General features: G+C 41.1%; 1 protein-coding gene, 2 non-coding genes and 1 pseudogene across 3 annotated transcripts; 1 reads left to right on the forward strand and 3 right to left on the reverse strand.

Annotated features, from left to right (window-relative positions):
* Positions 1-5,015: 5,015 nt before the first annotated feature.
* On the reverse strand, positions 5,016-9,668 carry COX7C (cytochrome c oxidase subunit 7C). Its single transcript, XM_088457914.1, has 3 exons — positions 9,478-9,668; positions 9,052-9,193; positions 5,016-5,093 (listed from the first exon to the last, which is right to left on the reverse strand). Exons 1-2 carry the CDS (start codon positions 9,550-9,552, stop codon positions 9,077-9,079), a joined length of 192 nt encoding a protein of 63 aa, XP_088314040.1. The 5' UTR covers positions 9,553-9,668; the 3' UTR covers positions 5,016-5,093; positions 9,052-9,076.
* LOC148474958 (small nucleolar RNA Z39) lies at positions 5,214-5,275 on the reverse strand. Its single transcript, XR_015872811.1, has one exon. It is a non-coding gene; the product is annotated as a small nucleolar RNA Z39 (small nucleolar RNA).
* Positions 9,300-9,363, reverse strand: LOC148474959 (small nucleolar RNA Z39). Its single transcript, XR_015872810.1, has one exon. It is a non-coding gene; the product is annotated as a small nucleolar RNA Z39 (small nucleolar RNA).
* Positions 9,669-25,097: 15,429 nt separating the features above from the next.
* On the forward strand, positions 25,098-25,215 carry LOC148474960 (5S ribosomal RNA; annotated as a pseudogene).
* Positions 25,216-25,776: the final 561 nt, after the last annotated feature.

Below are 25,776 nucleotides of genomic sequence, written 5' to 3' on the forward strand. Positions count from 1 at the left end.
ACTGTTTGATCTCACTGGCGGTTAGAAAATCAATGCACTTATTATGCAGAAAAAAAGCACATAGCCTACTGTGACTTTTACTACTATTTATAACAATCATTATGCTGGGTACACACTAGCCACCATATCGTGTGCATCAGCCAGTGTGTACCAGCAATATGTCTGTGAATGATGTTGTTTACAGACATATCGCGTCCGCTATGCTGCACAGCTGATATACTGGGGCATTGTGCTGTGTGTATGGGCGCTCAGCCGACCACCCATACACTTGCTGCGGTGATTGACAACTCAACTGGACGGGAACATGTAAATGCCCACCCAGTTGGGACGTCAGTCATGACTGTTTAACCAGTCGATCTGAAGATATATCGGTGAGTTGTGTTCCCACCTTTAGTCACTATATTAGCCACTCCTGGATGGTGCATCAATGACACTTTTTTTCCAATAAATAAAAACAGGCCGTGCTATATTTGAAATGCTGTCTAATATAGGTGAAAAAAAAAGCATGTTTGTAAACACATTTATTTTCTCAAAATGTTTGAATGCACTAAATAGAGCGTGTGTCCTGAAATACATCGAGTGCCTATTCTGTGCTAATAAGCTGGATGTAGACATAAGATATAGATGTTTTTGTTTTAGCAGATATGAATTGTAGTGCTTTTCCACTTCTTGTGTACAGATCATCTTATGTATAATATGGTGAAAAGGATATTATAAGTACTATACTTAGAATTTTGCTTAAAATTACATCCGAACCTTGTGTATAATACATCCACCATACTGTGTAATATCCTCCTACCTACAATTCCATCTTAGGCTGGTTTCTCCACTAATGAATGCTCAGTCTTCCACCATGGAGTCCTCTGTCCTCCCTATACTTTTGAGAGCAGACTTGAGAATACCAGTCCGCTTTACATATACAGTATTCCTGCTCCCATCCTTCTGCTCATATAAACGTGTGCCAGTCCTCATGTTCAGCAGTCTCCTGCCCAATGTCAACCATACACTCTATTATACCCATCCTCACTATAGATTTCAATGCGCCCATATGAAATGGCAAACAGTCCCCAAACTACAGGAAGTCTTTAAGATTCTGTCCAATAGACACAGGACTAATGGCCAATAAAATTAGATTGTATCAGCCTATGAAACTGCACTAATTGCATGTTATTAAAATCATATTTTCCAGATGAAACCATAGAAAAAAAATGTGGGTAAGGTGAAATTACAAAGGTGGCACTATCATGGGATGTCAAATGCAAATAATACAAATGACCAACTGTATATGGAAGAGGATAGTCAGTCCTCACAAGTAGAGTACAAAAATAGAAAGAAAACAGCACTCTATAGTAACACCGAAATAGATAAAAAAAATAAAAATCAGAATGTAATCTCATAAATGCAGATGCACAACTGCATATATATATGTATAATATACAGAAAAAAAATCACGGTGTAAATGGAAGTAAAAAAATCTGTCACCCTATCCACACAATAAAAAATGTTTGTACTCAGGGCCTGATTCAGCAAGGAACGATCAGGAGAAAACGGACGCAATTGGCTGATGTCTCCGGACTGCGCGTGCACGAGTTATCCAGTGCGATCTGGTAAGCGTGAGCAGACTGCACGGAGTGTGTAAGCAGAGCCCCTCAGGCGCAGGCGTGACTGTGCGTTGGGACGCCGTTATAAGGGCGTCCATAATTAAGCCAGTGTGGCGACGGACACACTGATGAGACTCCGTGCACACAGAAAGTTGCCAAGATCCTGCGCGAGGTCTGCTCAACCACTATTATGCAAATGTGGTCGATGGTTCTTGATGTTTACGCCATCTTGCGTACTGATCAGGCTTTGAGGACAGGGAGATGGGCGGCTTTATATAGAGCTGGGTGTCTGCATGTTGTGCTGCGATCTCCGTGCGTATGCACTGATTAGCAAATTCTCGCAGCGGCTGGGTGCTTGCGTCTGCTACCGTTCGTTCCTTGCTGAATCTGGCCCTCAGTCCCAAGCATGTAGCCGAAGGAGTTTATTTTCCTGGATTAGTCCACATAAAGGCAGTCTCTTGGTGTTAGATGAAAGAACTTAGTTCAGCATAGAGTGATAATTACCAAATCCAGTGTCCAATATTATGGGGGTCCTTTCACTGTGCAAAGTCACATCTTTATCAAATGTTAAATGATAAAGCGGTGGCTTTGCACAGCAAAAAGCAACAAGGGACTGGTTTACTCACCCACCACCACGGTGTATTGAATAGCTACAGGAGCTCCCTCCTGCGGCTATTCATCATCACGTTGAATTGAATTTGCCCCTTCATTTGTTTGAGCAGTGTCCTTTTAAATATATTTTTTGTAGACATATCGCTCAAAAAATACACAACCCAGTCACGCTTATTATATAGATATAAATAAAATGCATCATAAAACAGAATACTATCTAAACAAGTTGGTACAGCCAAAGTGACTGCTATACAGCCTTTTCTATATATTACAATTATTGTGGATCTTCACTTGGACACCTTTCTTATCACATGAATCAGCTCCTGTTAATAGTAGGGTGTTGGCAACCCCTTTAAAAGTAATGTCTAGCTTTATCTTTAAGTAGAGCTGTAATTTAAACACATGGAAGCCATTAACTTTTGGACTGGTCCATTATGCAGCCTATACATTTGTTATGAACCTGTGACATCAGAGTTGCTGGGGGGTTTCTAGTAACTCTTAATTATACCACAATAATACACACCTTTCACACTTGCTGCAATAACCCTGGTTATTGAACATGAACGCATAGCAACCCCAGTTACGGAGTAGTGTGAAAGGGCTAGGTTGAATAAACCAGGTCGAGCGACCCCAGCATTTCAACCCTGCTGACGAGAAGGGTTGAACAAGTGTTCAACCCAGCTCGTGATGCAGTGTGAACGGTCCTGTTCACATGCATAGGAAGAGCCAGTGCTTGGAGATGAACTCATCTCCAAGTACCGGCTCAGCACATGATGGCGGTGACATCATAGTCCAGGCAATAAGCTTAATCGGGCCGCCAATCTGAAAGGGGTCTCAGCCAGGATGGACGTGTGAACAAAATCCAGGTGCGACCCAGCATTGCAATGCGAAAAGGGTGTAAATAACATTCTTTAGTTACAGCTGGCCAAGGAATGTAATGCCTTGCTCTTCTTTAACTTTGAGGGCTGGAAACCTAAATTAGCGGATTTGAAAACGATTCCAATCCGAACAATAATAGACACAGAGGCCAAGAAAATTATGTTAATATAAACAACTTCTCCAGCCATGCCTACATTTACAATAAATCAGCCTGAGCACTTACACATTGTATATTTTGAGAGGAAAATAACTATTCCTGATGTTGAAAAAGGAGTAATTAATTTTTATGCTATACAGAAAATGTTCAATACAGTATAACTAGTCCTGAAATCTACTGCTTGATGTTTACTGTATTGCAGCAGCTGTAAAATGTTAATATGGGTAAAGCATGTCTTTCTGGGTACAATCTTTTCCATTTACACCAAACCCCAGGATTTGGTCTAAACATGATTCATCATCCCCCACACTCCTCTTAAAGCAGCATACTATGGTGGAGCCATCTCAGACTTTTGATAAAACCCTTGCTTGTGAGGGGAGAAACGCATTAAGGGAGTGCTCTGACACCTGTGCTAAGGAGAGCTCCGAGACCTGCATTTGTTCCTCTGAAAACTTCAAACAGATTACACGGAGACCTTTTCCACCCAGGATTCATCCACTCACTGCCCTACACCCTGGTGGCAGTGCATACAACCAAGGGTTAACTGAACTGTCCAGGCTCCTTGCTGGAATTTCTAAACCCCCTGTGGGTTGCATCCACAGTGAGCGGTAAACCAGCCTGTTGTAATCGGCGTCCCCGCTGCATGTGCTTTTGCCGGAGGGAGACTGCGCTGTACGAGTGTTCTCCAGCCCTACACAGGAGATGCATTGTATTTCCCACACAGTGTAACAATCTCGGTTCTCATAAGAGGCACACTGCATTCACATTACCCCTTTAATACTATACAAGTCTACAGGGATATCTGGATTTCCACTTTTTAGCAGACAAGGAGCGGTGAGTATTGCACTTAGGAACACCTTTTTTGCTGGTTTCCCTTCTGGAAACAGGAAAGCATTTATATCACAGTGTTGATGCCAATTGTGACATTTTTTACAATCAGAACTCACAAGCATCTTTTTTCATCCAAGGAGGACTTTATTTTATGTATTTTGCACTTTTTTATAACTTCATTATGATATATATCAAATTCTTATGTGTATATTGATGCATATTTGCACCTGCTTATTGTTCATTTGGTAGTCAGGAACTGCAGTTTTTTTTTTGTGTATTTCATTATTAAACATTTGGTAAACTTATTGCTCCATTTTGCTTTTTATGCTTTAGTGATCCTAATCACAGACACATTTTTATTGTGCCTTTTGTGAGAAGATTTGTGGCAGTCTCCTCTGTATGTCAGCTGCTGTGGATTCACTTTAGATCTCTGATTAAGCACATCGCTACATTTGGTTTTTGATACTATGGTGGAAGTCTTCACTCTCCCCTTCATATCTTTCTTACTTTTGGTACTCATTATTATATGTACATTATATATTTCTTCTAGAGTATTACAGAATTCTGATATGGAATAAGTTTGCATTTCCATTCTTTCTGTATGTTTAATCTCTTCAATTCAGATATGTTCTGACAGAAGAATTGGACTTGAATGATTTATATAAGTTTTTGAATTTTTCCACATACCAACTATATTAAACATTGCTATTTGCTGAACCATGAACATTCCAATGTTGTACAGTCTGTGTTTAAGAAAAAGATTTAAAAGAAATAAAGGGGGAAAAAAAACAAACAAAAAAACCCAATAACTTGTAGCACAATATGCGTGGTATATTTAGAGAAGATATATAAAGCATCTTAAACTTTCTTTGGAGTATTTCCTCAAGGAACCTTAATTTCATGACTACTGTGCTGAAATAAACAGGAACCAGAGATCACGTATAACTGTTTATTTACAATCCATGTCTGGCATGGTAGGAAAATACAGAATAGCGTCAGACGGTCCACTGCACCTAAAGAAAAATATAAAGTAATAAATATTAAAAGAAAAAAAAGGATGACAGAAACACATTAACTATATTACCTTAAAAATAAATAGCTAAATTAAGCAAATCACAATATATTTATGTGTGTGCATCAGAAAGCGTTTACAGTGTCATGGAATATCATACTGTTACTTTATCATCATATGCACAATACAGCACTCAAATATTTAAAGAAAAATTAAAAAATATATATTTTAAGAGGTGTATCATTTAAAGGAGCATCCCTTATAGACAGTCACTTTCGTTCAATCCTTCAATATGGCTAATTTCCATTCATGGTGGCAAGTCCTGTGAAAAGACATTAACAGGGGTATTCAATATGGGAGCGATAACATAGTTTTTGCGTTAATATCGGAGGTATGACGTCATTATCGCAGGTTTTACTTTTACACCGTATTCAATTTCAAAGACTTATCGCAGTTATGAAAAGTGTTTGATAAAAAACGGGGATAACTTTTCACCTTTGAATAGGTGTCGAAAAAAAGTGCAGAATTGGGGTTTAGGCTTAAAAAAAAATAGCCTGCACCACTGGGAATGACATTTAAAAAAAGAACTGTCAAAAAAAGTTAAAAAAAAAAAAATAGGGACACCCCAAAAAATGTATTTAAAAATTGGGGTAAAAAAAAAAAAAAATGGGAAAAAATTGTTTAAGAATAGGGAAATAGGTTCAGGGAAATTCGGCAAGTATGCGGCAGATGTTTCCTAGAATAGAATTATAGCGGCAGGTGCACAAATGCAGAATTTTTAAAAACTTACTTTAGGGACATCAAAATATGCTAGTACCCATTTTCATGTACCCCAAATTTGATGGGACCACTTAAAAAAAACGAAAAAAAAAAGAACCTAAGTGCTCTTCTGCAACACTTCAATGTCGGGAAAAAACACCTGCTGCGGCTATTTAAAACTCCGACTTTCAATTAAAGGCTAAAACGGGGGTACCCATAGTGTTCCCCCATTTTTTACTACTTTAGGGGGTCTTACAATTTTTTTAAGGAAAAATTCGTAACTTTACGCAAATCCAACTTCGGAGTTTCCCGTTTTCGTTAATTTTATATTGAATACAGGTATAAGCGGGAGCGCGCCCGATACTTTAACGCAGGTAAAAACTCCGATATGAAACGTTAACTTCGACAGTGAAGGTAACGTTTCATATTGAATACCCCTCTAAATCCTTTAATGACACAGAACACACGCACCAGGCCTGCTGAAGGATTGGCAACTAAATTAGAATTTAATGAGAACCATTAGCAGTGTGCTGAATCATTCTTACTTTCAAAAGACCCAAACATACCAAGGTTCCATGTCCACCAATACACATGTGCTCTGGACATAGGGCCTGATTCAGAGCCGGACGCTCTGACCAGAGCGCTCGCTCTGAATCAGTGCCCTCCATCCTAAAATTGGAGCGGCCTCCTGGCCGATCGCATAGCTGTGGGTGACCACCCCCAGCATATGCGAGCGGCCAAAAAGATGGTTGCGATGGTCAAGACCATCGCGACCATTGGGCTTGCGACGAGACCCTGCGGTAGGGTCTCGGTGACCGCAAGCCCTGGATTGATTTTGGCTCTATCAGAGCCAAAATCACTCCCACTGACATCACTAGTGATGTCAGTGGAGCCGGACCCAGACGGTAGGCGTTCCCATGGGAACGCCTCCGTCTGGCAGCCACGCCCCCGGCACGTCCACCAAAGGGGGCGTGCTGTCAGTCACCATCGACAGCACGCCCCCTTTGGTGCGAGACGGAGCTCCCTCCGTGGTGCGCATGCGCATTGGGGTAACATCGTCCTGCGCTCGCGAGCGGGTCTGAATGACCCACATAGTCTTATCTGCCAAACAGTCCATGAGCTAAATTGTGTGAGGAACAATGCAAGTATAACATGTGGATTACAGCACTGCTAGCCTATGTGCTAAGGGCAAAACTGATCAAAAACAAATATTTGATAAGTGTAAAATAGTAAATATAAAAAGGAATGTAACACCTTAATGACTGTAGGTAGTTTGCACCATAACAAGATTTTTTTTCCCTTTCTGTGATAATTGTTCAAGGTAAGAATGTTAGCGTTCCCGCTAGGCTGTTTTAGCGGAGCGCGGCGCCGTGCTCTCCTTCTGGAGGGCAAAAAGCACCCTGCCCTCCAGGAGGAGGGCAAAAAGCGCCCTACCCTCACAGCCTGCGGGTGGCGTCCTCACCCGTGGGACGCAGTGTCCCTCGGGTGGAGAAACGTGCGGTGACCCGGTCACCGCCGGAGAATAGACGCCGGGCGCATGCGCCCGGCATCTATTCTCCCTTTCTGCAGCGCTTGGGGGCTGACCGGCGTGTCCGTAAGTGCCGGGCACGCCCCCAAGTATGACGAAAAGGGGACGAGTCTTACAGACACGCCCCCTTTTCTTGACCACACCACCCTTTTCGGGCGCACGCACAAGGTTGCCCTCTCTAGCTCCGGCGCCCTGCCTGCCGCCGGAGCTAGAGTGAACACTAAATGTTAGACTTCTACATTTAAGAAGAAAAAAATAAATAAAAATTATATATATATATATATTTTATTTATTACCCCCTGCTCTAGATAGATCTTTTGTTTACATATTGAATTAAATACCTTTTATTTTGTGAACAATAGATGCCATTTTCCAACTAAATTATTCCCATTCTAAATTATGGAATATAAATTCCCCTTTTAAATTATTAAATATGACTGTACCTTACCACCAACACAAACTGAAAGAAGTCTGCACAACATTTCCTCTGCACTGGGGTGTACATTTACAGAAAGGTAGATTTCCTTCAGCATTAGTACCTGGAAGTGACATGGAGCGTACAATCCACCAAAAAAAAAAAAAAAAACTTGTCCGCTCGCCACAGGTTTATATCCCCCCCTCTATGTCCAAGTGGATAGTAGGGAAGGACATTGGACAGTAACTGATGACATCAGGGAACAAAAACTGAAAGGGATCTATCCACGTCCATACATTTATACATAGGCCCATATTCAATTTGGAGCGAAAAGTCAGTTTCTGCGATGTCATTTCACCAGGCGGAAAAGTTTCGCCGTATTCAATTTCAAATACTTTTCGCCGATGCGGAAAGTCAATGCAATGGACCTGGCGAAAAAGTTTCACCTATGAATAGCAGGCGGAAAAAAAGTGCAGTTTTGGGGTGCAACGTTGCGGGAACCCCCGTGCAGGCTTAAAACAATCCCCCTAAGATAAACTGTCCAAAAAACAAAAAAACCTTTAAAAAAATCCTTCCAAACACCCAAAAAACACACTTTAATTTAGGGGGCGCGGGGAGACACTTAAAAACTAGCAAAATATACTCCAGGGGGGTCCCCAAGTATGCCCCAGGTGTTTTTAAGTTTGCAAATATTTGCGGCAGGTTTTTTTTTTTTTGATTTAAATCTTTACTTTAGCAACTTTAAAATATGCTACCCCCCATTTTTAGGTGCCCAAAATTTGATGGGACTACCTATTTTCACCCCCCCAAAAAATACTAAATGCTATTCTTCACTCCTTATTCAAATACGTAAAACAGCACCTACTGAGACCATTTAAATACCCCAAATACCTTCAGCAGGCCTATTCGGGGGTTTCCACAGTGATCCCCCATGTCAGCGCATCTGTTGGGGGGTATCAGACAGATTACCCCATTTTGGAGAGGACTTTCCACCTGTTCAAGTTTCGCCAGGTGCCGTTTTTCACGTTCGTTCAAATTGAATACGAGGAATCGCGCGAAAAGTTTCCACACCCAAAACACACGATATAGGCGAAAAGTCCAGCACGCGAAGAAGTATCACATGTACGAATCTAAATGAATACGGACCATAGACTTTGACTGCAGATAAGCACCACTTGGCCCATCTAGTCTGCCCTTACATTGCCTGACTGCTTGTCACACCACCCTCTCCCCACAGACATCATAGGAACCAAATACCTTCAAGTTTTTCTTTCTAAGTTTTTCATTTTTTCAGCAGCTGATGTCTGACAATAATAAAGGGAAAGGTGAATCCAGTGCCAAAGAAAGCAGTCATAAGGGCAAGGAGCTTCCACTTGTTCTCAATGGAAAATGGCAGGTTCTGCAAGAGACACAGGGGAAATAGAGGAAAGGTTAATATTGCAGCTTTGTTAATTGAACATACACTAATTAATATTTTATATAAACAGCAATTACTAGATGACTGGTACATCAGAAAGCGTTTACAGTATCACAGGTCACCTCATACTGATATGTTCTCATCATTTATACCAGTTACAGAATGTACGATGCCGCTACAGAAGCCCATAGACGGGACATGCGGCATATGGAGCAGGTTCCAGTGTAACACGAGAAGCCGGAGAAGCAGACCCTCTCCTCTGTTACCTTGCCCGGGCCTTCCTCGTAGTGGCCACGGCGAATGGCAGAGGTGGCGAAGCGGCGAACACACTGACCGAGCATGGCTGCAGACCGGAATACAAGTCTGGCACCAGGCACACAACAGCCGCTGTATAACCTCCAAACTCCCCGAGGATGAGCTTCCGCTAGAGCGGCGGAACTTGTCAGTATGGCGGAAGTGCCGGTGCATGCCGGGACGTGTAGTTTTTGCGCTCGCTCTGTCTCTCTAACCGCTTTGGTGATGTCAGATACCCCAACTACAATTCCCGGCTGCCGCTATTGCGCCTTTCTCATCTCAGTGTATCGCGGGCAAGCTGGGTGTTTCGGCACGCAACGCACGTCGCTTGTTCCGTCCTCCTCTGTAGTCAAGGTCAGGGCGGCAGCTGAGGCAGGCACTGGGAATAGATGTATCTGGCGTTAAGAGTATATGGTGTATACTGCCCTGTAATATCTGTACAAACAACAGGAGAGAACATGTAGTAGGAGAGGTTGCTACTATGGATAATGTATGGGGAGCTTTCGCTTATACAGTATGGGCGAAGTAACTGAGATAAATCACTTGGGGAGGCGGTAAAGGCCTTTCTATGGGCGCAGTGAGGGGTCGCCAGGTTTTATGATCCTTTTTAATGCTCTACTATATAGTACTTAGAAAATAATAAAAAAAAAAGATCTGATTTTAAGAAAAATATATGAATGAAGTACATTCTGCACAACAGGATGTAGTGTGGGGACATGGCACCCGGCCTAGAGCAAATGCCTGGCACAGTGTTTCCACTTTAAAATGTTTAGATTTCCTGGAAACATTCCAGGCAAAAGTGTTTATAAAAACTGAAAATGTAAGTCTGTCTAGATAAAAAAATCCAATGGTGGAACACCTCCCAACATGACCCATACCAGGAGGGACAAAATTGTCTGTTCCTGGACTTCCCTCTTAATTTATGATTACGTTTGTTAAAGCAGCAGCATTTGTAGCTGGGTTTGATGAAGCTATTAAAAAAACATACAAAACCAAAACAATGCCAATAACTAGTATCATTTAATTATGAATCATTTAAATTTGTTTACTGTCAAAATTATGACATTCTTATTGTTAACATCAAAAGAAATATTCAAGCTCCCATTTGTAAGACTATTTTTTACAGCAACATATGTAACATCCTTTGGTAACCGTTCAAAAATGTAATTTACCGCCTGAGGTGGGATCATCAGGGCCCCATTCGATCTAAGGTTCCAGCAACTGCAAAATGTGTGATGTCTAAAGGCCACAATCCCTAATATAAATGCCATAACTCAGATATAATATAGTAGAATATTTGGCCATAAATAAGGTGTTTTTTTTTTTTTTTTTTAAATACACAAGTCTCTTCAATAGCAGAGCATTTTATTATGGTCATTTAGATAAACTGGAATAAAACTGAAGTGAATGGGGAAAAATTATGGCCTTTTAAATGGAATAAAAAACTGCCTTTGGGCTACTCAACAGCAGTTAAGACTATTTTAGTGGCTCTGTATTAAAAAACAAAACAAAAAACTTTTCATTAATTTCACCATCCTTCCTTCTTTAACACCTCCATACTTTGGGCTTTGGAAAGCAAGAACAGATAGAGTTCTATCTGTTCTTGCTTTTAAAGTACATCATTAACAAGTTTGTTTGCCTACACATAATTGTACATCAATTACTTTCACCATGACTCAACAATAATCAGTCAGCCTCTGCCTCCTATATTAACTGTCAGCCACAGCCACACCAGAAACATTAATTATCACTACCATCTCGTACTCCCTGACTCCCGACACCTCAGCCTGTCAACACTACACCTCAGCCTGTCACTTATTGTATAACACTACCACCCACTGCCTCTCCCTGACAACCACTGCCATTTGTAGTCGCAACTTTGCCCAAGAACTACTGTAGGTCAAATCTGCAACTTAAAAAAACAAAACTTACCAATTTGTGGTGTGGTTCAAGACATGGGAACAGTGGCTGCAGGTTTTCGGATTGCACTTGCAACACCTACATCTAGTAAAATAATCATTAGAAACATAACATTTATTCATATTAAAACAATTACTAAAAAAATATTACTAAACCCACCTTTGGCCAGTGTTCGTTGGCTTGACAAGTCAACCCATTTTTTATTCCATATGCATGGGGGGGGTTTAGCATTGAGGATGATGTCCCTGCCTGTTGTGGTTGGATTATATTAGTCGTAGACATCGATAATTTCAGTGTTATCAGTTGGTGACAGCGGAATTCTGTCTGCAAATTAAAATGAAAAAAATGTTTTTCCGTTTATTAGTAACAACTAAATATATATATATATTTTTAAATGTCTAACATTACCTTGTTGAATCAAAGTAGAAGACTTCAGTGTATCAACTCCACCGGTTAAGCCATCAACTACGATATGTCTTAAATGGGCCCGCATTTTCTCCTTCCATTTTTAAAATGTACTTGAATAGGTGAACCTCCACCTGTTCCCTTTGTGTATCGTAGTACTCTAGCCATCTTGTCTTTAGTTATTTTTTTGCAATCCTAAAACCTTTTTTTTTTTTTTTCTTTTACATGTTTCGGTGCTCATTAAATGCACTCCATGTGAACTCACAAATTTTACAGTGTTGTGCCAAATTTTGCAATTTATGTGATGAGTTGTTAAAGGGGCCAACCTGCCATATAAAACATCTTATTGTTGTAACACTGCTGTGACTAAGGCATCATTTTCAACTTCACTGAAACGTGGAGCACGAGAGACTGATACTTCATCAGCCTCAGAGGTCTCTTCCTTAGAATTTTCATTGACATATTTTTTTTTTGCGATTTTACTTTTGAACAAAATATTTTTTCCATAAATTTGATCAGAGGGAGGCTGCACTCATTCTTAACCCCTACTGGCTGTGTCACTGCTATCTTGTTATTGTCCTAAAGTGGTTGAGTAGACTGATAAAATTAAATAAAAAAAACAATTGAAAGTAAAATTCACGAACTATCTTATTAACATACAAATCTGAAAAAAATGTCAAAAACATACAGTACCAGTCAAAAGTTTGGACACACCTTCTCATGCAATGGTTTTTGTTTATTTAAATTATTTTCAACATAGATTAATACTGAAGACATTAAAACTATGAAAGAACACATATGGAATTATGTTGTAAACAAAAAAGTGTTAAACAAGTCATAATATGTTTTATATTTTAGATTCCTCAAAGTAGCCCCCTTTTGCTTTGATGACAGCTTTGCACACTCTTGGCATTCTCTCAATCAGCTTCATGAGGTAGTCTCCTGGAATGGTTTTGAATTAACAGGTGTGCCTTGACAAGAGTCAATCTGTGGAATTTTGCCTTTTTAATGTGTTTGAGACCATCAGTTGTGTTGTGCAGAGGTAGAGTTAGCACACAGTGGACACAACTATTTCACTACTGTTGTAATCCATATTATGACACCAACTACTCAACTTCGTAAAGAGAAACGACAGTCCATCATTACTTTAAGACATGAAGGTCAGTCGATACGGAAAATTTCAAGAACTTTGAATGTATCCTCAAGTGCAGTTGCAAAAACCATCAAACGCTATTATGAAACTGACTCATGAGGACCGCCCCAGGAAATGAAGACCAAGAGTTACCTCTGCTGCAGAGGATAAGTTCATTAGAGTTACCAGCCTCAGAAACCGCTACTTAACAGCACCTCAGATTAGAGACCACATAAAGTCTTCACAGAGTTCAAGTAGCAGATAAATCTCAACATCAACTATTCAGAGGAGACTGCGTGAATCAGGCCTTCATGGTCGTATTTCTGCGAAGAAGCCACTACTGAGGATGAACAACAAAAAGAAGAGAATTGTTTGGGCCAAGAAATACATGGAATGGACATTAGACCAGTGGAAATCTGTACTTTGGTCTGATGAGTCCAAATTCGAGATTTTTGGTTCCAACCACCGTGTCTTCGTGAGACACAGAGAAGGTGAGCGGATGGTTTCTGCATGTGTGGTTCCCACTGTGAAGCATGGAAGAGGAGGTGTGGGGGTGCTTTGCTGGTGACACTGTTGGTGATTTATTCAAAATTCAATCCACACTTAACTAGCATGGCTACCACAGCATTCTGCAGCGCCATGCCATCCCATCTGGTTTGCGCTTACTGAGACCAACATTTGTTTTTCAACAAGACAATGACCCCAAACACACCTCCAGGTTATGTAAGGGCTACTTGACCAAGAAGGAAAGTGATGGAGTGCTGCATCAGATGACCTGGCCTCCACAATCACCCAAACTAAACCCAATTGAGCTGGTGTGGGATGAGTTGGACGCAGAGTGAAGGAAAAGCAGCCAACAAGCGCCTCTGGGAACTCCTTCAAGACTGTTGGAAAACCATTCCAGGAGACTACCTCATGAAACTGAGAGAATGCCAAGAGTGTGCAAAGCTGTCATCCAAGCAAAAGGGGGCTACTTTGAGGAATATAAAACATATTTTGATTTGTATAACACTTTTTTCTTTACAACATAATTCCATATGTGTTCTTTCATAGTTGTAATGTCTTCAGTATTAATCTACTATGTTGAAAATAAATTAAATAAACAAAAACCATTGAATGAGAAGGTAGTCCAAACTTTTGACTGGTACTGTACATACATAAATACATATATATACAAATATTCAAACAACATAAATATATTTATATATACCTATATAAACACACACTTTAGAATTTGCACAGATCTACAAAATAAATGGCAGACTAAGACAAAATTAAAAATAATCAGAACACATGAGTATCCCACTAGTGGATACAGCCATAGACCGGTACAGCCCCATTTGTTTAAAATAAAATGTAGGATATCATCTAAAAATCAATCACAGAGCCAACATCTTGGCATCCTATATTTAGATTTTAGTCTTGGCTCCCAGCCACAAGCAGTGGCTCAAATGTATAGAAAGAGAGAAAGGGCACTATTCAGCAAGAGTTACTGTTACACCGAATATTATCGGGCAACATCGTCAAGAATTTTTAACAATTATTATTTTTTGACAGCTAATCAACATTTTTTTAAGCAGGAATAGTGGCTTTGTTAATCTGCTGTTCCTGCAAATTTGCAAAAGACATTGGCCCTCATTCAGAGCCGTTCGCTATTTGCGGTCGTTCGTTTAAAAACAAGGGGTGGCTATTCAAATGATCCGTACGCACATTGCAGTCTGTTCACACCTCTAAGTCTGAACGAACGAGCAAAACATACGCTCGTTTATTTGTTAAAAACGCCCCCTGGCCGCTCGCACCATACGTCATGTCCGCTATTTATTAGATTAATCGAGTACATCGACCAGCGTATGAACTGCTCGCTATTCTTGTGGTTGGTGTTTGCTACCACAAATTTGCGAGCAGTTCTGGCTCTAAAATAACCCAGTGACGTGGTCATTGACGCTGCTGTTTTAAATATACACACCCATAAAACGCCCGTTTTGACCTTTAAGCACGCCTGCGTTCGGATCTCCACTCCCCATTTTCAAGCACCTTCCCCTGTTACCACCCACATACGCCTCATTCTGTCACTCAAAATAGCAGGCACTCGCTATATAGCGTACAAACGATTTTCGGCCGCACTGACTGGTTCGCGCATGCGTACTAAAAAGCGTACGCATGCGCAGATGTGCAAACATCGCTCGGAACGAGCGTACTGCCGCTAACGAGCGGCTCTGAATGAGGGCCATTGTTTTCAGCACTCCAAAAACAACCTTCTATTTTCTGCTGCACATGCTCAGTCATGCTCTTACTAAAGTTTTCCAATTGTCTCCTTCCGTTCTGTGTGGTGACTGACGAGTGTAAATTTAGCTCCAGCCTGCCAAAACTAACTAAATTGATTAAAATGTGTACATATTCTGTATATATTTTATATTTATGTGCTTTTAGATCTAAAATGTATATATAAATATAAGTTTAAGTTGCATAAATAAAAGCACATAAATATAAATTTATACAGACTAATGTAAAGCCTATGTACACACACACTCCAAACAGAATTTCTATAAACCTAAACAAGAGGACTTTACAATGGTTATATGTGCCTTAAAAAGATACACAAGCAGGAGAAAGAATTATTCCTCTAAACTCAACATAGGCATCTTCAAAACACAGCTACCAAGTAAACATGCCACACATTTGTTAATTTTTTAAACAAAGCAGAAGTACTTGGAAGAAAAGGTACATATCCCTCATGTTGCTAACGTATGCACATGAGATTTGATGCAGAGAAAAGATAAAACATACAAGCCAGCATCTGGTCAAATGCAACACACCCCATTAATTACAGTAAATATCCTTTAAAAAAAAAAGGGCATCCTGATCACATAAGCCTGAGCATGCCAAAGCCAAACAATTTCACAAAGAAGCTACAAACAAACAGACCCCTGTCACATACACAAAAGTCCAAACAACTGAAAAATAATAAACATCTCCCCCCAAAAAAACACAATAGATAAAGTCTGGCACCAGAACATAAAACAAATGCAGCATTCGCCTCCCTCCATCAAAGACTGGTTTAGAAGGATAGATTATTATATGGCCATGGAGGACATAGTATCTTTCTCTCATGGTAACCCTACCGACTCTACTGCTGTTTGGCTCCCCTGGCTGATGTTCAAAGATTCCGCACAATACTCCAAGTTTAAATGGTCGCATAATGTTTCTATATCTGTTTTTCCCTGATTTCAGGTATGTTTTGTTAGGAGGCAATTAATGTATATTTGAATTATTTTTGAAGAGGTATTGGATTAACCCTTTTAGATTGTGTATTCTTTTTATCAACCCGCTCAATCCCCCCCTTTTTTCCCTCAGATTTTCCTTCCCCGATCTTCCTTCATTTTTTATTATCTATTAATTTAATTCTTTATTTCATAATTTTTTTCTTTTTTTTCCCTCTTCTGTTTTGTTGATTGATTTATTGTCTAGTAATATTGAGACCTATCTATATTAGATTGTGAATCTAATTGTATTATTCAAATTGGAATGATTTATTGTCATTGATTGTATCTGCTCCATTCTTTTTCTTCTCTGTATTCTACTTGGATTTCTTTGGTCCTCTTTCAATAAAAACAGTTTGTGTAAAAAAACAAAACAAATGCAGCAGTGTGCCAATACAAAACACCAACCCTCTGTGCACATATAAGTTGCAGGAGTACACTATGCACTAATACACAACATAAAAAAAAAACCACTTCACATTCCACTTACAGTCAGGTCCATAAATATTGGGACATTGACAGAATTTTCATATTTTTTCCTCTATTCACCACCACAATGGCTTTGAAGTGAAAGAAACAAGATGTGATTTAACTGCAGACTTTCAGATTTAATTTGAGGGTAATTACATCCAAATCAGGTGAACGGTGTAGGAATTACAATGGTTTCTATATGTGCCTCCCACTTTTTAAGGGGCCAAAAGTAATGGGACAAACTAAATAATCCTAAATCTAATTTTCACTTTTTAATACTTTGTTGCAATTACAGCCTGAAGTATGGAACGCATAGACATCACCAGACGCTGGGTTTCATCCCTGGTGATGCTCTGCCAGGCCTCTACTGCAAATGTCTTCAGTTCCTGCTTGTTCTTGGGGCATTTTCCCTTCAGTTTTGTCCTCATCAAGTGAAATGCATGCTCAATCGGATTCAGGTCAGGGGATTGACTTGGCCATTGCATAACATTCCACTTTTTAGCCTTAAAAAACTCTTTGGTTGCTTTTGCTGTATGCTTCGGGTCATTGTCCATCTGCACTGTGAAGCGCTGTCCAATGAGTTCTGAAGCATTTGACTGAATATGAGCATATAATATTGCCCGAAACACTTCAGAATTCATTCTGCTGCTTTTGTCAGCAGTCACATCATCAATAAATACAAGGGAACCAGTTCCATTGGCAGCCATACATGCCCACGCCATGACACTACCACCACCATGCTTCACTGATGAGGTGGTATGTTTTGGATCATGAGCAGTTCCTTTCCTTCTCTTCTCTTCCCATCACTCTGGTACAAGTTGATCTTTGTCTCATCTGTCAATAGGATGTTGTTCCAGAACTGTAATGGCTTTTTTAGATGTTGTTTGGCAAACTCTAATCTGGTCTTCCTGTTTTTGTGGCTCACCAATGGTTTGCATCTTGTGGTGAACCCTCTATATTCACTCTTGTGAAGTCTTCTCTTGATTGTTGACTTTGACACATATACATCTACCTCCTGGAGAGTGTTCTTGATTTGGCCAACTGTTGTGAAGGGGTTTTTCTTCACCAGGGATATAATTCTTTTGTCATCCACCACAGTTGTTTTCCATGGTCTTCCGGGTCTTTTGGTGTTGCTGAGCTCTCCGTTGCGTTCTTTCTTTTTAAGAATGTTCCAAACAGTTGATTTGGCCACACCTAATGTTTTTGCAATCTCTCTGATGGGTTTGTTTTAATTTTTCAGCCTAATGATGGCTTGCTTCACTGATAGTGACAGCTCTTTGGATCTCATATTGAGAGTTGACAGCAACTGATTCCAAATGCAAATGTCACACCTAGAATCAACTCCAGACCTTTTACCTGCTTAATTGATAATGAAATAACGAGGGAATAGCCCAAATCCTGTCCATGAAATAGCTTTTGAGTTGATAGTCCCATTACTTTTGGCCCCTTAAAAAGTGGGAGGCACATGTTGAAACTGTTGTAATTCCTACACTGTTCACCCGATTTGGATGTAATTACCCTCAAATTAAATCTGAAAGTCTGCAGTTAAAGCACATCTTGTTTGTTTCATTTCAAAACCATTGTGGTGGTGAATAGAGGCCAAAATCTGAAAATTCTGTCAATGTCCCAATATTTATGGACCTGACTGTATGTACCTTAATCAATAAACTGAAAAAAAAATAGTCCTGCTCCTTCCAAGAGTATATGCTGTGCCTAAAACACTGCTGCCAATGCTATTGTCAACAAAACAGACAAAATGGCTGAGACCTGAGACTCCTTTCTGTAAATGTGCCTTTTATGACATCGCTAACAAGGCGGGAAGGAGAACTCACCACCTGGTCTCCTACCCGAGAACCAATAATTAGGCGACTAAAAAAAGTAAAGCCTGCCGAGAATTGAAGTACTGATTCCGGACTACAGAATTCCCACGATGACGGAAATATTGTTTAGTCGACTAAAACTAAACAACATTGCGCTGAATTGAATCGCCCCCACTGCTCTTGGAAAAAACTTTCACTTAATTTTAACTATTGGCCCGATTTAGCTTTGGGAATAGACTTAGATGTAGCAAGTAACTGCACCTTGGTAGAACCATACTTCAGGTGCTAAAATGTGCAGAGAGATTTAGATGTGGGAGGAGTGTGTCCTAAATGGGATCTAAATTGCAGTGTGAAAATAAAGCTATGAAGTTTTTGTGGACTACATGCAAAAGCAGACAATATTTAACCCTACATGGAAAAAAAAGTGTATTTGCATCCCTTGTAATTGCAACATGTTTTGTCCAGGCTCACAGTTGTTTGCTATATCTTACTCTATTCCCAAAGCTAAATGAGGCTCTATAAAATTTGCAGACAAATTGCCAAAAGTGATCAATTGTCATTTATTAAATTAGATTTTAATGTTTTTTTATGTAAATGTATATACAGTATTAAATATCCTTTAAGAGGCCCAGTTGATGTTCCATATTATTTATGCAATGGGGGCTTGCTATGCTCACCAGCATCTACAGAAGATACAAATTCAACATAGTCACAATAATTTATTTTAAGTTTTTTTTTATTTCTTATTGAAGCATATGCATCAATACAAACATTACAATAGATAGAAAACATATTGTACACCACATACTAAGGTGCACATCAAGATTATACCTAAAATTAAAAAATCACAAACACGATTTATGCAAACAGAATTAAAACAAATATATACTGTACAACAAAATACTATCAGTTTCAAGATATGCTGTAGTGATAGAAAAATACAATAGCATTCAAGAACATTGAGTAATATACAATAAGGTTGTGCATTTCATTTAATTAAACTGTTTTAAAGAAAAAATAATCTAATAAATGGTGGATTATCAGTTTTGTAATGCAATGCTTCTATTTTCTTATTAAAATTGATTTTCAGAAATAACCATCTTAATCTTAATGATGGAATCTTCCTCTCTATCCAATTTTTGTTTTATCAATTGCTCCAATGTCTTAAATTCTGTATCGGCAGATACACACGAAAACACACTACAAAAAAGTAGACGTAAATAGCTACATTAGAGCTGACAGCAACCATCACCCTAGTTGGCTGAATAGTGTACCCCTCAGCCAGTTCACACGAGTTAGGAGAAACTGCTCTAATGTAGAGGACTTTGTTGAACAAGGGAATGACCTAAAAAAACTCTTCAAAGACAAAAATTATGATATGGACAAGGTAGAGAAGGCATTTAATCAATCACTTGTAAATCCCCGAGCTCCCCTCTTGGAATATAAGGACAAAACAACACAAAAGAAGACTGACAAAGTCTTTTTTGTAACGAACTACACAAAATCGGCCAGTCAGGTCAGGAAGATCTTAAAAAAACACTGGCCTTTACTTCATATGGATGAGAGGCTGCACACCATTTTAACGACACGACCAGATCTGGTCTTTAAGAAGGCACCAGACCTGGGGAAAAAATTAGTGGTGAACCATATAAAAAGCAAGCAATTGCACAAACAATCCACTTTAGATAAACAGATATTGAAATCAGGTTTTTACCACTGCGGGCGATGCAAGGCCTGCAAACAACTGCGATACAATAGTACTGCACCAACAGAACAACTGACCGCTCTAAATACTGGGAAAGTGTATAAAATTAGGAGCATGATTACATGTGACAGTCGTAACATCATCTATGTCCTACAATGCCCTTGTAAACTTCAATATGTAGGGAGAACAACCAGACCCCTAAAAATAAGGATAAATGAGCATATTAACAACATTAATAAGGCCTTTGTGGGGCATAGTGTATCAGACCATTTTAGAAGTATACATAATGGGAAATCAGATGGCCTTAAATTCATTGGGATAGAATCAGTAGAACCCAACTGGAGAGGGGATCACTCAAGTAGGATCGACAGAATAGAAAGCCGGTGGATCTTTGAGATGAAGACCCTCCAACCGGAAGGTCTGAATATAGACCCGTAAGAATGGGTTGTGATTCTATTTCCCATAGACACCATTCAGGCGGTACCAGTGCCAGGTTTCTTTGGGCGATGGTATCATAACATAAAGAACATGGACACTGACTAGAAGAGGCATTTTATAACACCCAATATAGATCTTGATAAAATATGATGACCGCATTGCAAAGACTTCAATTAAAAATAAGATAAAACAGATTAACAGGAAACAGAAAATCAATGACTTAAGTAGCAAAAAGAAGAATTATGTGTTGATCAGCATTATAGTCACTAGATATTAAATCCCAGCTACATCATATTGTACTTACAGTCAAGACTATGCATTATTTCAAATACATTGCCAAAATACATTAAATACAATTCTGGAGATGTACTAGTTCACATTATGACCAAGAACTTTAGCAGCAATTGTGTCAAGAATTCACTGGCAAAAGAACGAAAGGAGAAAAAAACTGAGTGACAAAGTGATTATTAATACAACAGAAGACAGTGTATGAGGATACATACAAAGAATCACACCAAAGATGGCCGCCCGCATGTCGGAGACATTGTCTCCACCATTACCACATTGGACAACATGACAACAGACGAACTGCAGGAGAAGAAAAGCACAGAGTATCAGGTCAGAGCGTGTCTGCTCAAAGAGGAAGGAGCATGCGCAGTCCCTCTGAACAACACGTGGGTACACGGAAACACAGGACAGATCGCGCTCCCGCGGATGATGCGGGGGGCGGAGCTACAACAGAAAACCGAAGTAATGGACAGGTGTTGGAATTAGCGCTACTTACAAGGTATTTAAACCCCGATTTGGGAACAACAATTCACCTACCCTTGAAAAAGTCCCCACATGAGATGAAACGCGTTGGGACCTTATTTCCACAGAGACTTTACTTTACATATTTTAATCGTCAGATTGCATGTCATATTGATCTGCTTCTGTACCCTTTATTTCCTACTCTGAGACCCTTATGGCCGCAACCAGGCATGGGCACAGAGGAATAAATGTATTTAACCTTTCCATATAGTTTTGTGTTCTGTCCAGACAAAAGTAGGACCTTGTGTCCCCTGCCCCTTTACACCCACACTCAACAGCCATACAAGGAAGTGCTATTGGTGGACCTGCGGGAGCATGCCGAGAGCTTCGTAAGTTCCTTATGCTACCTATCTTTTGCACCAAGGTACCTATCAACACCTGATACTGTGGTTTGTCTGGTTTGTTTTGTGAATCCTTGAGGTGGAGTGGCAGTTTCCTGGTACAGAGACCATTGGAGAGGGGAGAATACATCTGCAACACATCCTTATTACGAACAGTGTACCATTAACTTTTAATACCATCATTCTGAGCTGTGATATACATACAGATGAACACACTGCCAAAAGTTATAGCAAACCAGTTTATGTCACTGAAAATAATTTTCTAACAACAACCATCCTACAGTATTATACAGGTGGTTTACACCAGGATTGCACAAGCAGGACTCGGACAATTGGTCCACTAAAACATAATATATACACTAGACCCTATCATTATTTTCACTTATTTAGGTCCTTACATCTCAACTAATACACTAGGATTGTAGATTATAGAACATCATCAGACCCCAGAGCGCGGACACCAACTCTATATATATTGCCTACTATTTAGGAAGGTGGGGATACCTTCCAGGTGTTCAGCAGCTATTACTCATTAGCGCAAAACCTTGTATTTATCTTCAATATGTTTTTGTTATGCCTGTGGCCTATTTTATTGTATTATTGTAAGCCACGTGGGTTCTGAGCAAATCGATTTTTTTTTCTTTTTGCAATGAGGCCATTTCTTGCCAGTACCTATCATGTCTCTGTGGTGGGGGAGGGTTAGGTGCCAATATTGGGTGAGAAGATCGCACTAGGGGTGTGTTTGCCACATTTGGTGTGTGTGGAATTACTGTTAGTGTAACCACTTCTTGTTGCGGCTCGTCTTAAGAGCATAATGCAGGGGGAATCCCTGACAGATCATATGAATCTACAAGAGAGAAGTTGGTAAGTATAAGATATTTTACATACACAGAAATAAAATACAAATAATGGTACATTTACACTTTCAACATTATAATCACTACTTCAGGATTTCTTTTTTTTTTTTTTAACCCCCTTAGGCCTTTCAAACATATTTTATGTCATTTTGTATGAAAAATAAGGCAAACAACACATTACCTTAAGGTGGCCATAACACGGTGAGATTCAAAGGTTGGTAAGATGAGTTGTACGATTTCCCTTGAAAATTATTCCCTTAAGATCCTGGACGATTTGTTTTGAAAATGCAACGATTTCACATAAGACCATCAGATTTGATCAAAACGATTTGAAATCGTATAAGATTGATCGTGTTCAGCACATACACACACGATTCATCTGCTGGAATGTAAGCTAGGGGAGGGAATGTCACCTAGGGGAGGGCCATTATAAAGTGGGTATAATAGGAATCAGCCATTTTAGGATCTTTGCGCACTCTGCTCAGTGACTAATGAGGCTAGGTTTACCTGCTGAACGCTGTACTTTGCAAGTGTGTTTTGCTTTGTTTTAAGGCTTGCCTTTTACAAAGTGTTATTTCTCTATTTTCTGATGGATTCGTATCGCCATAAGCTTCTGCTAGCCTATGGCTATCTGAGGCTAAAAGGTGAATGAGTTCAGGATAGACGGAGGAGGATGAGGTCCTGCTGGACCAAGGAGTTGCTGATGAGGAGGGAGAGTCGCTCCTATATGCCCCTGCTGATGGAGCTTAGGGAGAATAACCAGGATGATTTTCGCAACTTCCTGCGAATGGATGACGCCACATTCCAGGAGTTGCTGCGTCTGGTGACCCCCATCATCCAGCGGGAGGACACCAATATGAGGATGGCCGTCCCGGCTGAGGAGAGGTTGGTGGCGACCCTGCGTTATCTGGCGACCGGACGGTCTTTTGAAGACCTTAAGTTTGGGACCCTTATTTCCGCCCAGGCGTTGGGGCACATCATCCAGGAAACCTGTGTGGCCATTCAGGCCAAGTCCTGAAGTTCGACTATTTCAAAGTAAGTAAAAACACTACACATTTCTCCTTCATCCACTAGGGGACACTGGAGTTCAAGACAGTGGGGTATAGACGGTGGTAGAGCAGAGCCTGGCACTTTAAATAATCTAGAAGTGTGACTGGCTCCTCCCCCCTCTATGCCCCATCAGCCCCAGTTTTTAGAATGTGCCCGAGAGAGCCGGTCGCACATCAGGCTGTCTCCAGCCTTTCTCATTTAATTATATTTAAGCTTTTATTACAAACACTGAGGACAGGCAGGCTGCTTACTGTGGCAGTCTGCCTGCTACGTGGGAGCCGCCGGGAAGGGCACCACACGGCTACTGCAGCCTGTGTCCGGTGACCCTAAGGAGGGGGCACACATAATGGAGTCATCCGACCCTGCGAGGACCCGCCACTGCTCACACCGGCATGTGTCCGGGTTCCACGCCGCCCCCTCAGCCCAGCATCCCGGCCGCAGCAGTCCGTAAGTATGACCACTGCTCCTGATTAGCAGGAGCAGTGGAAGTTAGCTGGGCTCAGTGACATGCCGCTAGCGGTCACTGTTAATGCCCGCCATTTCAGCGGTGCCATTTGTTACTGAGCTCTGTGGCTCAGTGTTGAGGCGGGCTCTCCCCCCTGAAAGGCAGTGCAGCGCCGACAGTCCGCAGTCCGGGTCCTCCTCCCCAGATGGGGAACAGGAGGTGTAGCCGCTGTAGGCGCGCTAAACGCCCGCCATTAGCGGAGCAGACAAGCTAATAATTGAGCCGCGCCGGGGCTTGTAATGTAGAAGCTCCGGCGACGGCTTTGACGGGGGCACTTGGAGCCGCTTAGCGACTGTCTGTAATACACCGGGCCAGTGCTCACAAATAACACCGGCGCCGAGTTGATCTCCCGCGCGCCCGTTAGACGCCGCTACTGTGGGCCTGTCTGTACCTGCAATGTCTCTCCTCTTGTTACAGGAGGAGACGCTGCACCGCTGAGAAGTGGTGCGATGATAGTGGGAGAGTCTCCATTGCACCGCGCACCCTCTTGCCTGTATTAGTACAGCCTATGTGCCCCAGGCAGCAAGTGCTAAGAATGCGCGGAGGCCCGCCATTCTCCATAACAGGAGCGCTGCGTCTTCCCTTTTCAGAAGGCGAGCTAGTGTACGCAGCTGAGGCACAGTCAAGCTACAACAGACCTGCTGGACATAGAGCAGCGCGGTTCTGCTATCATTGCGCTATAACATGGCGCTGACGTTGTGGGCTCGGATCCCACCGCGGCCCTTGCTGTGTGGAGTTTGTGTGTACTCTCTGTGCTTGCAGCAGCTGAGCAGGCTTCCCTTTTGGCTAGTCTGTAGCATAGGGCTAATAGCCTTAACGTTATACCAAATGCAGCTCCCCAATGTAGCGCTGTATGACCGTCACGCCCTGCCATAGCAGCTTACGGCCTCACCACCCTGAACACGCCCGATCTTGTCTGATCTCGGAAGCTAAGCAGGGTCAGGCCTGGTTAGTACTTGGATAGAGACCGCCTGGGAATACCGGGAGCTGTAGGCCTAGAACAACATCAGTGCTCCCATGAATCCTCTCCGGCCTAGCAGGAGAGATGTTTAGTTAATGAGGGGTTTTGCATCAGGAGCCTTGAATGCTCCCCCGTTTTCCTGGCACAAACCGGATTTACAACTACTCCGCTTTATGCAGTTCTATTAACGGGGCTAGCAGTGCTGACTGGAGTGTAACACTTTGCACACTCAGAGCGGTATTCCAGCGCCCCCTACTTCCCTTCTAAGGACAGTAATTATAGAACATACATTTCATAGCTCTTAATTATTGCTCATGTTCTTTTTTAGAAAATGTTACTGTCATCTCCTACACGCAGGTAGTATAGTTTAGTGCACTACCTGCAGCAGGGAGTGCTTTAGCGTGGGTCTCCTATGCCCTCCCCCTCCCACGCTGGGAGTGCTTCAGCGCAAACGGTAGGGATGCCTGTCACTGGGTGACAGGAGTATAGTGATGGCTGGTTTGCTAGCAGAATGGGAACTAGCCCAATCCCCTTTTAATTTTGAACTATAACACCGCGTTATGAGGTTCTGAGAGGGGCCAGTTATTCAGTTGGTG

The sequence above is a fragment of the Taudactylus pleione genome, unplaced genomic scaffold (genome assembly GCF_031769625.1).
Source record: "Taudactylus pleione unplaced genomic scaffold, aTauple2 ptg000792l, whole genome shotgun sequence".
NCBI classification, from domain to species: domain Eukaryota; kingdom Metazoa; phylum Chordata; class Amphibia; order Anura; family Myobatrachidae; genus Taudactylus; species Taudactylus pleione.